This window comes from Sminthopsis crassicaudata, chromosome 2 (assembly GCF_048593235.1).
Source record: "Sminthopsis crassicaudata isolate SCR6 chromosome 2, ASM4859323v1, whole genome shotgun sequence".
NCBI lineage: Eukaryota > Metazoa > Chordata > Mammalia > Dasyuromorphia > Dasyuridae > Sminthopsis > Sminthopsis crassicaudata.
In genome coordinates, this window is record NC_133618.1 from 395,390,172 (window position 1) to 395,406,202 (window position 16,031).

The 16,031-nt window shown below is 35.8% G+C and overlaps 1 protein-coding gene across 1 annotated transcript in view; it reads right to left on the reverse strand.

Annotated features, from left to right (window-relative positions):
- The window catches only part of PRELID2 (PRELI domain containing 2), an 83,600-nt gene extending 71,113 nt beyond the window's left edge, over positions 1 to 12,487 (reverse strand). The window contains exon 1 of the mRNA XM_074291712.1: positions 12,003 to 12,487. Within this exon, the coding sequence (XP_074147813.1) occupies positions 12,003 to 12,077 (75 nt within the window). The 5' untranslated portion in view covers positions 12,078 to 12,487. The remainder of the gene's footprint in view (positions 1 to 12,002) is intronic.
- Between the last annotated feature and the right edge of the window lie 3,544 nt (positions 12,488 to 16,031).

The window sequence follows — 16,031 nt, forward strand, 5'->3', positions numbered from 1 at the left end:
CATTTTTTTTCTAGTACATATTTATATAAGGGTGGGACAAAATTCACACTATTGCAATTAATCCAGATACATTCATCAAATAATAGATTGCAAACAGCAAATGTAAACAAGGGCTGCAGGCCTCCCTAGGTCCAACAGAAAATCTATTTAGATTAATTGAAACTAGGTGTAATTGGATGTGAGGAGAAGGCAATCTCTTCCCACCCCCACCCTCAAGCCTTTTTTAAGGGAAGTTGGCAGGAGACCTCTCTCCTGTCTCCCACTAGCTCAAATCTCAGATTACGACTAGCTACCCAGTTTCATAGGGACCACAGCCCACATGACAAAAATCACTTAGTGAATCTGAACGGACTTCCTATTATTCCTAGAGGTGTCCAGAAGTAAGTCTGAGTAACTGAAATATGTTCTCACTGGATAAATGTATCAAGGTTAAGTGAAAAGGAATGATTTTTACCCTACCTTTACAATTAATCTGATCCAGCCTTTCTTCAGATGAGTCCTTTCCTTATATTCACTTGTATGCTGGTAAATATTTAATAAACAGGTCTCCAGAAAAAATATAATAATAATAAATGTGTATATGACATAATTTTTAAGTTTAATATGCATTTTTAACATTTTCTCCATCACTTTCTTTTTTTAGACATCAACCAAACAATAAATGAAACACTACTTATAGAGTTTGCCAATTTCTAAACATTGCATTTTCTGTCAGATTCAATTGATGTACATTGGTTAGTTTTGCTGACCTGCTTTTTTATTTTCAATAAACATGTATTAAGCATCTGTGAAATGTCATGCACTGTTAAGTGATAGAGAGGCAAAGAGGAGCAAAAGACAGTCACTGCCCTCAAAGAACTTTAACAATTTAATTGGGGGGAAAACACCAAGTAAACAAATATATACAAAGCAAGCTTTCTAAAGGATAATTATCATAAGAAATAATTAACATAGGAAAAGCATTAGAATTAAGGGGTGGGAGGTAGGGAAAGCTTCCAGTAAAGGTAGGATTTTAGTGGGGACTTAGAGGAAGCCAGAGAGGTCAATTATCAAGAGTGGAAGGAGTTCACTCCAGTCTTATCTATGGAACAACCAAAAGGCCAGTGTCACTGGTTCAAGGCATATGTCAGGAAGTAAGATGTAAGAAGACTTAAAAGACAAGAGAGGGGTAGGTTATGAAAGGCTTTGAATGCCAAAGAGAACGCTATGTTGCTCCTAGATGGAAGGGGAAGCCACCAGAGTCTGTTGAGTGGAAGAACAATACATTCTAATCTACATTTTAGGAAAAATCACTTTGTTGGCTGAGAATGGATTGGAGTGGAAAGAGACTTGATCCAAGCTGACCTCCCAGCAGGTTACTGAATAGTCCAAGCATAAGGTGATGGGAAACTGCACCAGAATGATGGTGATAGTGTCAGAGGAGAGAAAAGGTGTATTTGAGAGATGTTGCAAAGGTGAAATAGACTTTGGCAATAGCTTGAATATGGTGGGGAAAAGAAAGAAGAGTCCAGTATAACTCCAGATAGAGATCGTCAATTCCTCTAATTTAGAAGTTAAATCATTTGCTTGTGGTGATAGAGTTAGTATTTACTACAGGTAGGATTTGAATCTAGGTTTACTGTTGGTTTTTACTCTTGTTTGACATCTAAAATTCTTCATAAGCTCGTCCCATCCTATCTTTCCAGCTTAATTTTACATTTCTTTATTCTCCACATTCTATTCAGCCAAACTAGGCTTCTTGCTATTTCTCTAACAGGACACTACATCTTCATCACTATGCATTTGAACATTTATTTGAACATTTTCTCTTTTCACATCCCACCCTTGGGAAGACTTAATTCAATCTCTTCTGCATAAAACTCTTCCTAGTCTCCATAGTTTTACAGTTACCCTACCTTCTATATGTATGTGTATACATGTATGTATGCATGTAAGCATGTGTATGTGTGTGCATGTAAACATGTGTGTGTACACACATATGCATCTCATTTTCCCAAGTAGAATGCAAGTTCCTTAAGATCAAGGATCATTTCATTCTTTCCTGTATACTATTTCCAGGAGTTAATACAATGGTCGTACATGATAGGAATTTAAATACTTGTTTATAGATTGTCAATACATGAAACATCTGTGATTTTATAAATGCTAAGAATTCTTGTCACCAAAAGATCCATCACAAGGATCTATTACCTAATCAGAGAAAATAGACTAAGTGATTAACATAAAACCAAACCCAGTACTCTTTCCCTTTCATTCTTTCTCACTTTCCCTTTTTATCTCTTCTTTAATTCTTCCCCCTCTCTCCATACATATGAATGAAAAGGAAAATATTACCAAATACCTAATCAACTTTCTACTAGAAATGAAAATATCATTGATAGCTGCCTATTTATGTGCTTAACTGTAACTAGTCAAACAATTAATCCTAGCATATCCAATATCCAGTAAGAGTGGAGCTCTGAGTAACTGTATTGCAAGAAAGAAAATATTTTAGCCTTTGTATTTTATTACAGCTACCCAAATTAAGTATGTTGCTTAATCCCAAAGCAATTTAAAGTTGAAATTATACATCACTATGCCTCTAAAGAAAGATATTTGCAGTGTTTCTTTTGTCCACATAATAATAAATCAACACCAACAACTCTATAGAAAAAGTCTTATCTGGCCTTTAATTGATATATAAATTAGAAAACTAACTCAACACAATGGCCCTCTGGGTCCTTCGTCCTCTTTACTGACTTATTAGATTTAATGTACATGAGATTTGAGAAGTAGATATTTCATAGCACATCCCTCTCTCATTAGTTCTCTAAGATGCCAATTCCTAAAAGGCAAGCTCATTAAATATAGCCATTTGAGCTCACCAGATGCCTTTTCTGTACAGTTATAATTCATTTACCCAACTTTATAAAACTCCTTGTAAATGATTTTAAAGAGAGAAACAGCTATAAGTGAGAGAAAAAGAGACAAAAAGCAGGAGAGAATCATAAAATAAATAAATAAGCAAAGACTATACTGGCCTATGGTACAGACAAACACTGTGGTTCATTCAATACATTGTTTTTGGTAATATGCATCCATTCATTCACTGTCAGCTAAGAAACATAATAGTTTGGGAGTAATTCTCAGATTTCTTTTTTTTGTTTGTTTGTTTTTGTTTTAAAGGTATTAAAGGTAAATTTTTAATACAATCAGAAATACATCATACACAGTAGCAGCAAGATGGTGCAATGATAAACTATGAGAGACTTAATTCTTCCCAGAGGTTCAGTGATCCAAGGCAATCTCAATAAACTTTGGATGGAAAATGCCATCTGCATCCAGAAAAAAGAAACTATGGAAACTGAATGTAAATCAACATAGGCTATGTTCACTTTTTTTTTTCTCTCATAGTTTTTCCCTTTTGTTATGATTTTTTTCTCCCAACATGATCCATAAAGAAATGTGTATTTAAAAAGTTAATATACATATATAAACAGGAAAAAAAGTTTAAATAAAATAAAATAAACTCTTAATACATGTTCTGTCATAGTATAAGTGATCTGTTATATACAAGGATAAAGGAAGTTAATACCTCTCAAGGTTTTAAAAATAGTAATACATTATGACTTGTGAGGGAATAACATACCAGAAGCCATAGCACAAGATACTATTTAAAATACAACTTGCAAAGTATTTTAACAACTTCCAACATCAGGATAAAATAAATCAGCTTCCATAAGTACAAATACTCCTGGATGCCAATATTTTCATATAATCCTCACAGGAAACTTTGCACTGAAAAGCGAATAATGCCACCTTGCACTTATACAAAGGCATAAAATTTTCAAAGCTCTATCCCATAAATTATAATACCTAAAAGCCAGGAGGTACTTAATGAATGTTGTTGAAACTGAATTGGCATTACCATATTTGGACCTCACAACAACTCTCTCAGGTTATGAAAATATTATTCTCATTTTATAGAAGAGGAATATGGGGGCTCAGGGAAGTATGACTTGTTCAAACTGACATATGATGCCCATGTTGGAAGTAAGACTAGAATCCATGCCAGTGGATCCTTTTAACCAGTCAACCAGAAAATTATCTTTTAGACTATAGCAAAACTCTCACACCCTGAAAGAATACAAAAGCTTCTTCTTCTCCATGTATTTGTGGTCAATAGGCTAGGAATGACTGATTTTCTCTAAGAAAAAAATAGCTACTAAGTTATTATATTATATTATTTTGCATTATATCATATCGTATCATAATCACATATCATATTATATTAATGTTCAAGATACTAAGATTGATAATTCCCAGATATTTCAAGTCTTTTTAAGTGTCAAAAAAATTTCTCAAATCCCAAATATGATAGTAATAGTGATGAGGTGCAAGAATTGAGGATAAGAGAGCCCCTAACAGCAATAGGATCCCCTTGGCCAGTGGCAGGCTTTGCAAAAGAATTCCCAAACCCCAATGAATACAGGTTTGTGACAAAGGAAGGGATTTATTTACACTTAGAAGACAGCTTGCTAGGAAGATAGCCTTTTTAGTGGGAAAGGTCCTGTTAGAAATATAGCAAAGGTGGGTTAACACTGTGAAGAAAATATCTTCACCAGTGGGCCAAGTCCTATTAGGATTTCTGCAAAGATTCAGGGTTCAGAATTGTCTTTTATTAGCCTTCTGAGGCTTGGGGCTTCAATTCAATTCAAAATTGAATGAGATTACTTAACTGGGAGGTTGAGCCCCTCAAACTCAGGCAGAGATTTACAATTGAAAAAAAATTACTTATCTTAGGAAGGGTGTGGCCCCTCCCAGAGGAGAGCTTGAGACCCTGAATCACCCTTCCTCCACAGATTAAAGGGGACATAATTTACATCAATGGTATGATTGATTATGAAAATACATGGCAGTAGAAAAGCTAGTGTGGATTCAGTAATGAATTTGTGTTTTATTGATGACAAAAAGTATCTAGCTATATTTATCTGCAATGTATTCAATTTGTAGAAGTTTGCTTATTCATTATCCTAGTCACACTGAAACTGTCCCCCTTGACTTTTAGGGGGAAGCAATTAGGGTGAAATCTGAAATTCTCCTCTGACAGAGACCTACCCATCAGGGCAGTTAAGTGGTTTCACATTCATTAAATGATTGCAAATCTTGGGCAGGGACTAGCTGTTCCCTCTATTGAGTTGAAGATTAGCCCAGGACCACTCCCAGGAGCTCCATGGTAAGTTATCTCATTCAGTTGGAGATCTGGGCCTAATATTCCTATTGAGTGGCTTGAAACTCCAAGATAAGTACTCTCTTTTCAACTGGAAATCTAGGCCTGGGGGCATTGAATAGAAGCCTCAGCCTCAGACTTCTTATAAAAAGATAATTTTTGAACTCCAAATCTCTGCAGAAGTCCGAGGTAAGCTTATGCTTTGCCAAGAAGCTCTCTTCTTGGCATAGCTGCCTGCCAGGACTCTTGCCCATTGTGAAGATACCCCCTTCTCAGTGATAAACTTTTGTTATTTCTCTAACAGGACCTCTTGCCACTGAAGAGTCTGTCTTCCTAGCAAAGCTGGCTTCTCAGTGCTAATAAAAATCCCTTTTGCCACTCAGACTTTTCAGGTTCTCGAATTCTTTCACATTGGACCTGTGCACCAACCAGAGAGGATTCTCACACCTCAGTTCTGTACCACTAGAACTGTATCAACACCACATATTTTGTGGTGAACATTCTTGGAGTACATTCTGGGATTTATTCATCCCTTTTAAAGAACTAATGTCTTGTAATAACTTCTTCCCCCATCCCCACACAGAGTTCATAGCTCATAAATTAAGAACTGATGAGATCCTGAGTAACTGGGTGCAGTTGGCAGAACAAGAATGAAGTACTGATGGAATTATTCCCTAAGTCAGGCAGGGATGGACACTGATGGGGATCAGGTAAGTCTTATAGTTATACCCTCTGTGGAAAGTGTGGGCAGCCCCATCCTGCTATGTCCAGTCAGAAATCTGATTTATGCCAAATTCCTAAGGTTAAATTTCCTCCTATAAAGCTGTCCATGGCTCAGGTCATCTTTGCTGAACCTCTTTGGGTCAGTGCGCACCAACATGCTGTGCCTTGACAGCATGGTGTCTCTCCCCTCATCATCTACCATGCCTCTATTCCTTTCTCCTTAAGGCTAATTAATTCTTTAGGGTGTTAAATCCCTTTTAGGATTTTTGTCTGCCAGTTAAGGGCATACTCCAACCTCATGGTTAATTGTGAGATCCTCTAGGGAACTTGTTTTTTCATCATTAATTGTTAAAACTCCTTTTCCTGCTAACTACATGCTCTCCCAACTCTATTTCATATTTACTATTCCTGATGCCTATTGTATCTCTTCATTTTGTCTATAATTTCTTCTCCTAAATAAAATTTCCTTTTGCCAAAGAGAATGGTCATTGTGAATTCTTCACATGACCAAACCCCAACATTCAGTACCTGAATTGCAATCTCATCCTTTAGTACAAATCTCAAACACATCAGAACCAAGTGACAGACTAATTCCCCCCTAAGAAAACACAATAACAACTATTAAAACACTTTAAAAGAAGTGCCCAAAGAGCAGAGAAGAAATTACAAGAAAGCCAGGAGAAAATTTTTACAAGACTGCACCTTGGCCAAAGCAAGGACAAAGAATAATAAATGTTTCATTCATATTTACTACCAAATGCTTTGCTTTCAGCAGTTTTTTAAGGAATGGGTAGGGACTTAAATAGGTCTGTCTTACAGACATTTCTGTGATCAAACAGACATATTCTGAAAATGACTGGCCTACTTTCAGAGTATAACTGGCTCATAAAGAAATCCAACTCCAGACCTCACTTTCATTAGCATTGGACCCTATTGAAAAAGAATAAAACAGAATAAGGAAATGAGAGGCAGGAAATGTCCCAAAGAATATGGTAGCCAATTACTCAAAACTCATCATAAAAAAGTGTCCTTAATTTAGCGTGCCTCAAGTTAAAAATCAATTCCATCCATAAAACCCCTCACTAGCAAAAAACAAAACTTGGAAGAGTAATGATTTACATTACTAAAGAATCCTTCACTTTCCAAAAGTCTTTAAGTTTCCTTTTTTGCTAATCTGACAGTGTGGATGAAATTCAATATAATGTGATTCAAAAATTTGATTCAAGAAGCATTTACTACTAGTATTGAAGATATCACCATTCTTCCAGTCCCAAAGATTCCTAAATTGAGTATTATCCTCAACTTCTAACTCTTTTTCATACCACATATCTAATGAATTACTAAGTCTTGATCATTTCTAACTCTACAACTATCTGATCCTTTTCTGTATTCATATAGCAAACACCTTAATTCAGGCCCAATTGTTCTCTCACTAAATCACATCAGTGACCTCCTAATTGGTTATCCATCACATCTCTCCACACTTCAGTCCCACACACACCACCTCAAAGAACATCTCTTTTCCTTCTAGACACAGCTCACAAACTGATGGGAACTCTAAACAGCTTATGAACTGGATCAGCTTATGCTCAAGAATTGTTCCTATTATCCAGTTTCTATTATTAATAATGATTGGAACTCAGTTTTCCCACACTGTCTTTAAAACAATGTCAGTATCTCAATACACATCCTCATAATTCCCTAAATTCTTCCCCTTCAATCCTCAGTCTCCCCTGAAATTAAAAGCCATGTCACCCCAATCCCTGTAACTCTGCCTTGCCTAATCAAATTGGTTTGAGCCCATGAACTATTTCAAGTAATAAAATGACAAACATTTGTAACCTGTTACGGATATCTATGTCACAATTTCTTTATGTCAATTGAAATAATACTATCTTATAATATATATTATTTAAAGGTTAAACTGTTTATATCCCTAATAGGAAAATAATATCTGTAACACAACAACTATAAATGTTACTGAGGTAGAGGGGGCCATCACTTGGATACAGGGTGTGTTTGTGAATAGATTCTAATGTAATGACATCAAAGAAAAAGATATTAAAGGGTGGGAAAAGAACTGTACTGGGAGAAGTGGAAAGGGAAGGTATAATGGGACAAATGAGATCACATGAAAAGGCACAAAAAACCTATTACAATAGAGGAAAAGAAGATAGGGGGATGAGCATTGTCTGAAACTTGATTTCATCAGTTTTGGTTCAAAGAGGAAATAAGTTAATTATTTAATTGAGTATAGAAATTTATCTAACCCTATAAAGAAGTAGGAAGAGAAAGCAGAAAGAGAAGGGGGGATAGATTAATCTGTAAGAAATGATCAGCAGGATTATTTCAGAGAGACCTGGAGAGACTTAGAGGAACTGATGCTAAGTGAAACGAGCAGAACCAGGAGATCATTATATACAGCAACAGCAAGATTATATGATGATCAATCCTGATGGATGTGGCTCTTTTCAACAATGAGATGATTCAGGCCAGTTCTAATGATCAAGTGATGATGAGAGCCATCTATGCCCAAAGAGACAACTGTGGAAACTGAATGTGGTTCACAAAATAGAATTTTCATTTCTTTTATTGTTGTTTGCTTAAATTTTATTTTCTTTCTCATTTTTCTTTCTTTTTCATCAGATTTTTCTTGTGCGGCAAGATAATTGTATAAATATGTATGCCTATATTCGATTTACATATATTTTAACCATGTTTATCATATATTGGATTACTTGCCATCTAGGGAACTTATATGTTTTCTTTCCCCACCTATATAAAATCTTTATAAGAGTATTTATACATGAGTTAATAACAGTGTTGTTAGGAAAAGTTTTAAGATATTTAACAAGTGAGTACATCTTTACCATCTCAAATGATGAAAAATATATAGAATATAAAGAGTATTGCAAAAGAGGTTTAATTCTATACCAAGATTTTTGGAATTTTCTGCATAAAATCCCATTGCACTTCTTTATAGGTCACCAAAAAGAGAAAGAAAGAAAAGGAAAGCATTAGACTGAACAAACCATTGTTTCAATGTTTTATAGCCCCTTTTACAATAAGTGTTTCATATCTATGTATCAAGCTCATTCAAGATTCCTTGGAAAACTTAAATAACTATTCAATGACCTCCAATTAAAAAAAAATCAGGTAAGGCATTTGCAGCAAAGGTTACTGCTGTGATGGAGGAGATCAAATGTAAAATCGTGACTAAGGAAAAATGTCAAGTGGAAACATCGTTTCTTTTTTAAAGTCCTAACTCTATTTCATATTTGCCATTCCTGGTGTCGGTTTTACCTCTTCATTTTGTCTATAACCTCTTCTCCTAAATAAACCTACCTTTTGCCAAAGAGAATGGCCATTGTGAATTCTTCACATGACCAAATTATGTTAACATCTAATGGAGATGTATAGATCCAGTGACAGCTAGAGAAATGTAATTAAGCAATGGAGAAAAGAAATTAACTAAAAAGGTAAAAAAATTTTTAAAAAGGCATGAGAAGAGAAAAGTCTATGGGAATAGTATTATATCAAAGAAATTGAAGCAACACTATCATAAGGATGAATTGCTAACTTTAAAAAAGAAGAGGAAAAAATTCCCAAAGAGCAGTATTAGAGACATAAAAGAGAAAATATAAATTTAACTGTCATAACATTAACTGTGAATTTAAACAAATCAGTAAAATGAAAGGGTGGCAGGGCTGGAATACAAAAACTCACTATTCATAGCTTACCAAAAAAAATTTCATCCCCAAATCAAAGATTTACATGCAATTTTAAGTCTAAAAAAATAATTTATTAACCATTAGATTTGTGCAAAAAAATCAGGTACTGCAATCACGATTAAATAAGTCAAAAATAAGATTTTGAAATATAAGGGGTTTTTTTTATTATGTTATGCTTAAAGAACCATGCACAAACTGTTTTCAAGTCTTATTGTTTCTCTCTTAGCAACATCCCTCTTGTATATCCCAATGTCTTCACTAACATAGTCATAACCCTAACTCAAGACCTTCATCACCTAAAATCAGCATTACTGAAATATGTTTCTAATTGGCCTCCTTATCTCAAACTTCTCCTGACTCCTCTATTAAGAAGCACAGTGCTAGTGTATCCATGTCACTTCTGCTACTTAACAAATTTAGTTCTTATTATTTCCAGGATCAAATATTAAATATTGTTTAGCACTTAAAGACTTTTACAAAATGACCTCTTCATTCCGTTCCAGTTTTCTTATATTTTGCCCCTACCTACCCCCACAATTTCAACATAGTTCGAATTCCATCTTACCATCCATTCAGGCTTATCAATACAAAGATATTAAAATACTGTCTCCCTCCTCAAAAAGAAAAGTGCTTTAGGATGGAACTAATTTTGTCTTTAGTATTTGCATCCCCAGTGCTAAGCACAGGGCCAAATATAAAGTAGGCATTTAAATGTTTTTTGAGAGACTAAGATTCTTGAGCTCAGTAGGTCAATTAGTTAATAAGTGACAAGAACCAGGTACTGGCAGATAAAAGAAGTGGGGAAAGACACTGCCCTAGAGGAACTCACAATCAGTGGAAGATAAGAAGCAAAAATAAACAAACCATCCGAATACCGAATAAATAGGGGGAAAAAAATTAAAGAAAACACTAGAATTAAGAAAGATTGGGAAAAGTTTACAATCAAAGATGGAATTTCAGCTGGGACTTAAAGAAAGCCAGGGAAAGCAATAGGAAGAGTTGTTGAGTGAGAGCATTCTAGACATGGGGTACAGCCAGAGAAAATGCCTGAAGTTGAGGGATGGAGTATTCAAAGAAATGCCAGAAGGCCACTGGATCAAAGAATATGTGTCAAAGAATAAAGTATAAGAATACTAGAAAGGTAGGAAAGAAGGGGACTAGGTTTTGAGAACCAGAGAATTTTGTATTTGATCTTAGAAGTAATGGGGTGGAAAAATAATAAAAATAATGGAGATACCACTAGAGTTTGTTGAGTAGGGACAAGGGTATATGTGACTTGGTTAGACCTACAGGAAAGGTTTAGTTTTTTTTCTTAGTACCCAGCACCTAAAATAATGCCTGCTACAGACTTAAATGCTTTTTTAATGGAAGCTGATTAACTTAGAATTGAGTCTTAATAATCTTGTGACTTCAGTTAACCTATTTTATAGATAAATGAGTGAAAGAAAAAGCACTTACTAAAGATGTGCTACCTGCAAAGCAATGTAGGAACACACACACACAAAGAACACTCCTACTCTCAAACTTATCTTCCAATAGGTAGAGTCAACACATAAAGAGGAATGGTAACTTTGGGGAATGATGGCAGACTAGAGCAACTGCCATTTACAGCTTGGATAGGATTTTTAGATGGAGAGTTAGTGTGGGGTGATAGCAGAATAAATAAAATGAAGGGATTTCATGAAATCACTTCTAATAACTTTTCCACTCTACATTCCATCACCTATCCATCAATTCCTGTCTCACACAGACAGAGACAAGTGAGCACAAAGAAAGCACCCGGCCATTCCTTTTACCTCCTCTACCTTCCCAAGAACATTGTCCTATCAGAGTTTCCAACTCCCCAGTGGAAGCCCCAAGAACTTTCCTTAAAAAGTTTTGTGAAGCTTAAAAATTTCTCCATTTTCACCACAAAGACAGAGAAGGAGTAAAATCAAAAACAAAAACTTCAGCAGGTGGGATAGAAAGCCAAGAGCTTGAGCATTTTGCTTCCATTCATTCATTTATTCATTCAACAAAAAAATTACAAACACTATGTCATCTTACAGAACTTGAGTCTAGAACCTATATGCAAATATATTATTAAAAAGTATATGAAAGTTCCTAAATCATAGTGCTGTGGAACTTCCAAGAAGGGAATGATCACTTTCAGACCCAGAAACAATGGAAAGGGAGACAGCATCTCTCAAGCTGTTTGAGAATTCATTTTGAAAAAGAAAGTAGGGACGGATCTTGCACATGGTTACATAGTTACTAAGCGTCACAGCAGGCAGGAGTAACACCCGCAGTCAGAGGGAGGACAAAGAGGAGCAAAAAGACAAAAATTGCTACTTTTTTACCTTTCGGAGGAAGCTTGACACTACTTGCTCGAATGGATATCTATACACTTGGTGCACGTCCACAATGACTCCCATTTCTGGTCGGAGATGGTCCCTGGAGGCCAGCCAGTCAGTCCTTCTCTGAGACCCACAGGCCTTGCCTGCCAGCCTACAAGCCTCCCCGGGTTAAAAGTCTGAGCCCGCAGGCACAGCCACGCTAGTGGCTGAAAGCGAGTTCGTTTGGGTTTTTTTTTTTTTCCTTCTTTTCAAACTTCTAAAACTTTATTGGCTCCCCAGAGAAACAGTCCATAAAGAGTACTCCCCTTTTGGCCCAAGCTGGGGTGGGAGGGACAAAGAACTGAAGTCAGGATTTGGGGGATTTGTGCTTTTTCCTGACCTCTGTCTCCCAGAGCCAAGAACCCAGAATCACCTGACTCTTTCTTTTTCCAAGGTTGAGTTTTAATCTGGTCTTTGCAGCTGGCGTCTCACCCAATCCAGAGGATTCACAGCCTGAGTCCGGGTGAAGGGGAAGGGCTGGGCTATCACTTTCACACCAACCCTAAGACTACCAAAGTCTAAAAGGCAAAGTAAAGGAAAACTAAGAAAGGAGGGAAAGACAGAAAAAGGATAAAAAAAAAAAAAAAAAGGAAGGGGGAGGACAGAGAAAAAAAAAGTTGAGAAAGGGAGCAAAGTGAGGAAGGAATGAGGACTGGGAACCCCAGGATAGCAACAACAAAAACAACAAAAATACTCAAAATAAATAAGACAAAAAAATGCTCACTGAAATTAGAGCTGAAAGGAACCTCTGAGGTCATTCTTGTCCAAATCCCTCATTATATAGATTAAGAAACTGGGAATTCCCCAGCCATACAAAAAATAAGAAGTAAATCCAGAATTCAGACTCACTCTTCTTCCTAATCCAATACACTTTCCACTGTACCAAGAAGTTATCTTTCTCCTTTCTCACAGAAAAATGGAAACAATTTACCTAGAGGAATGCATTACACAACAGCAGAAGTACAATATGAAATGTCTGATCTGGTCCAGCAACGATGGGGGGGAGGGGAGGGAAGGAAACAGAGCAGGCTGGCAGGTGCTGAGGAAGGAGGAAGCAGAATTCTTGATTCAATCAATATGAAAAATAGGGGGAAAACATTTCTCAAAAGGCATTATCAAAAACAGATGCCTCCTCATCCTACTATCACCTCAAAACACATCCCACCATCACTACTTTCTAGGAATTTCTATGTTCTTATTGGTTTATCTCTTGAAAGCAACTTCCAGCTGAAGAAAAATGAAAAAAGAGCTCTGCCCCAACCAAAGCCAGAACCAATTATTTGATGGTCATGATCACTGCTAGTAAAAAAGAAAAAGAAAAATTTTGTCTAGTTCCAGATCTACATTTTCACATGGAGCGGTTTCATATTCAAATCTATTCAGTTCAACAAATATTTATTAAGCCCCAATCATGGATCTGGCACTATTGTAAATACTGGAAAGACAGATAAAAACAAAGCTTTGAAGAAATTTGGCTTGAAGAAAATTAAGGCTGAGGATAGAAGTGCAAACACTCTTTCTTTGAAAGTAGGTAGCACAAAATATGTTTAATATCATTGTATACTTATATATACTTATAGATTGTATACTACATCAGATTGTTATTTTGAAGAGAATGGGATGGAAGGAAGAGAGAAAATGAAAATCAAAATATTTTAAAGTAGTAAATGTTGAAAACTAACAAAAAAATTTAAAGCTATATATTTTACTTATTTATTTTTATAATAAATATAATATCTTCACTTTTTGGAAACCAACAATCTATTGTCCTGTAGCAATTTTCTGGCATTTCTCTAATTCTTTGTGACAGGACTTCAATAGTTATATCTGTAAATTATGTCAGTAATGTGGGATCAAATTTATCTGAGCCAAAACAACAGTTATCTTTTATATAATACTTTAGGGTTCCTAAAGCAAATGTTGAAATTCTCATAACTTTGAGAGATAAATATATTGGGACTTAAAGGAGACCCTGAAAAGATTGGGGTTCCAGACTTGTGTCGCAAGATTTCTCAAGAGAATTTGCAGGCTCAGACCCATCTCCAAGTCAAGGGACAAAGTTCATTATAATTGTAAGGCCAATTAACTGGACTTAGATTGTCTCAGAAACTTTGTTATTACAGACCAACAAATTGTTATCTGACAGCCAGCATAATTTGTGGAATTATGGCTTTCCCAAAAACCCAGTGGCCTCAGGATTAAAGCCAGATTGCCTTAGGGTTATTGTTACGTCATCCCTAGAAGCTACACTACTTCAGATTGTTGCTGATGAGAAATCTGCAAATGAGGGATACTGACACTTGCCTAGAATCATATAGCAAGGAAATGGCTAAATATGGATTTGAACTATGGTCTGTCTAATTTCAAGTTCAGTGCACTAACCCATTGCAACATCCTGCTATGTCATTGCTTGTCTAGTGGTCAATTATCCACATTTATGAAGAAAGAATATTGTGAAAAGAAGAATTGATCAAAATTTTTTTAAATCTCTCATTTAAATCAGCTCTGATACTTGGCTTCAATTTATTTTTAAAGTAAATTCATTGTACTCCTTGAGAAGTAAAAAATAATTAAAAATTGAATTTTTCTATGTTGATTGTTTTTCTCAACCATATGTTAATGTAATATTATTTGTCCCTAAATGTGACATTCTCTTTTCTTTGTGGCTTCTCAATGCTTCCAAAAAAAAAAGTGGACATCACAATAGACAAATATAGTTATTCTTATGATGCTCCCACTGTCCAAGGGCTGTCAATAAACAAGTCACAACCTCCATGACTTCAACTTTCCTCTTCTAATGAAATGAAGGGTTTTGATAATCTCTAAGGTCCTTCCAACTATATATCTATGTTCCTATGTTAGCAAACATATTTTTTAATTCAGGTATGGAAAACTCTTGTTATATAATCTAGCTAAGTGTGACAGAATGTACACAATAGACAATTCAATCTAACGCACATTTATTAAGCACCTATGATGTGTAAAATTGTAAGCTATTGCAGATATAATTGATCCTGCTCTCAAAGAGTTTATAATCTAATTAATATTAGCATGTATGCAGAAAAAAATGCAACATAACTGTGACTCAAAGCAAAATTTGAGGAGGTATAAAAGAGAGCACTCCAGGGAAAGTGAAGTCTGCAGCATGATATAATAGGAAAAACAATTTTTGGATTTGGTGCTAAAGGGTCTGAATTTGAAACCCAGCCCTGCCAGCACTTACTACCTACCTGATTATGTCATCTCTAAGGACTTCAATTTCCATTGTAAAATATGGGAGTCAGACTAGATGACCTATAAGGTTCCTTCCAGTTCTAAATCTAAGGTCTTGTGACAGATAGATGACACAATGTGGTCTAGTGGACAGAACCCAAAACTGGGGCTCTCTATGACCACAAATGAAATAGGGATGTAAAATATGATTTGCTCTATTGACTATGTGGTATAATGCTGGAGAAACTGAGGCAAGATAGAGATTAGAGAGTTTTTAATATTTTACTTGAAAGGAGAGATTTACTGGGACCAAATGGATCCATGGTTTGGTCCCAGGGCTGAATGAGACTATCTTGTCCAAGAATCCAGCAAACAATGTGAGTTCTCAATGGCATATATATATATATATATATATATATATATATGTGTGTGGCTCAGCTACAGGGGTAGACCGAGGTAGGGGCACAGTCAGAGTGCTGAGAGTGGGAACAGGACTATTGATCCAGTTCTGACAAGCTGGGGGGAAGCACAAGGGACATCTGATAAATTGGGATTACAGAATAGGGAAAGGCGCCCAACATTCTGAGGATATCTAATGTGTGGTTCAGAAATGGTGAGGTATCACCATTTAATAAAAAGCTGGAGACTTCTCTAGAAGCAAAGCAAAGTTTATTATACATTTTCAAGAAGGGCATCCCACTCTCAAGCAGACAATCAAAGGGAGAAATCGCTTTCTGGGGCAGGGTTAACACTTTTTAATCCCTAACGCAAATACCCCCT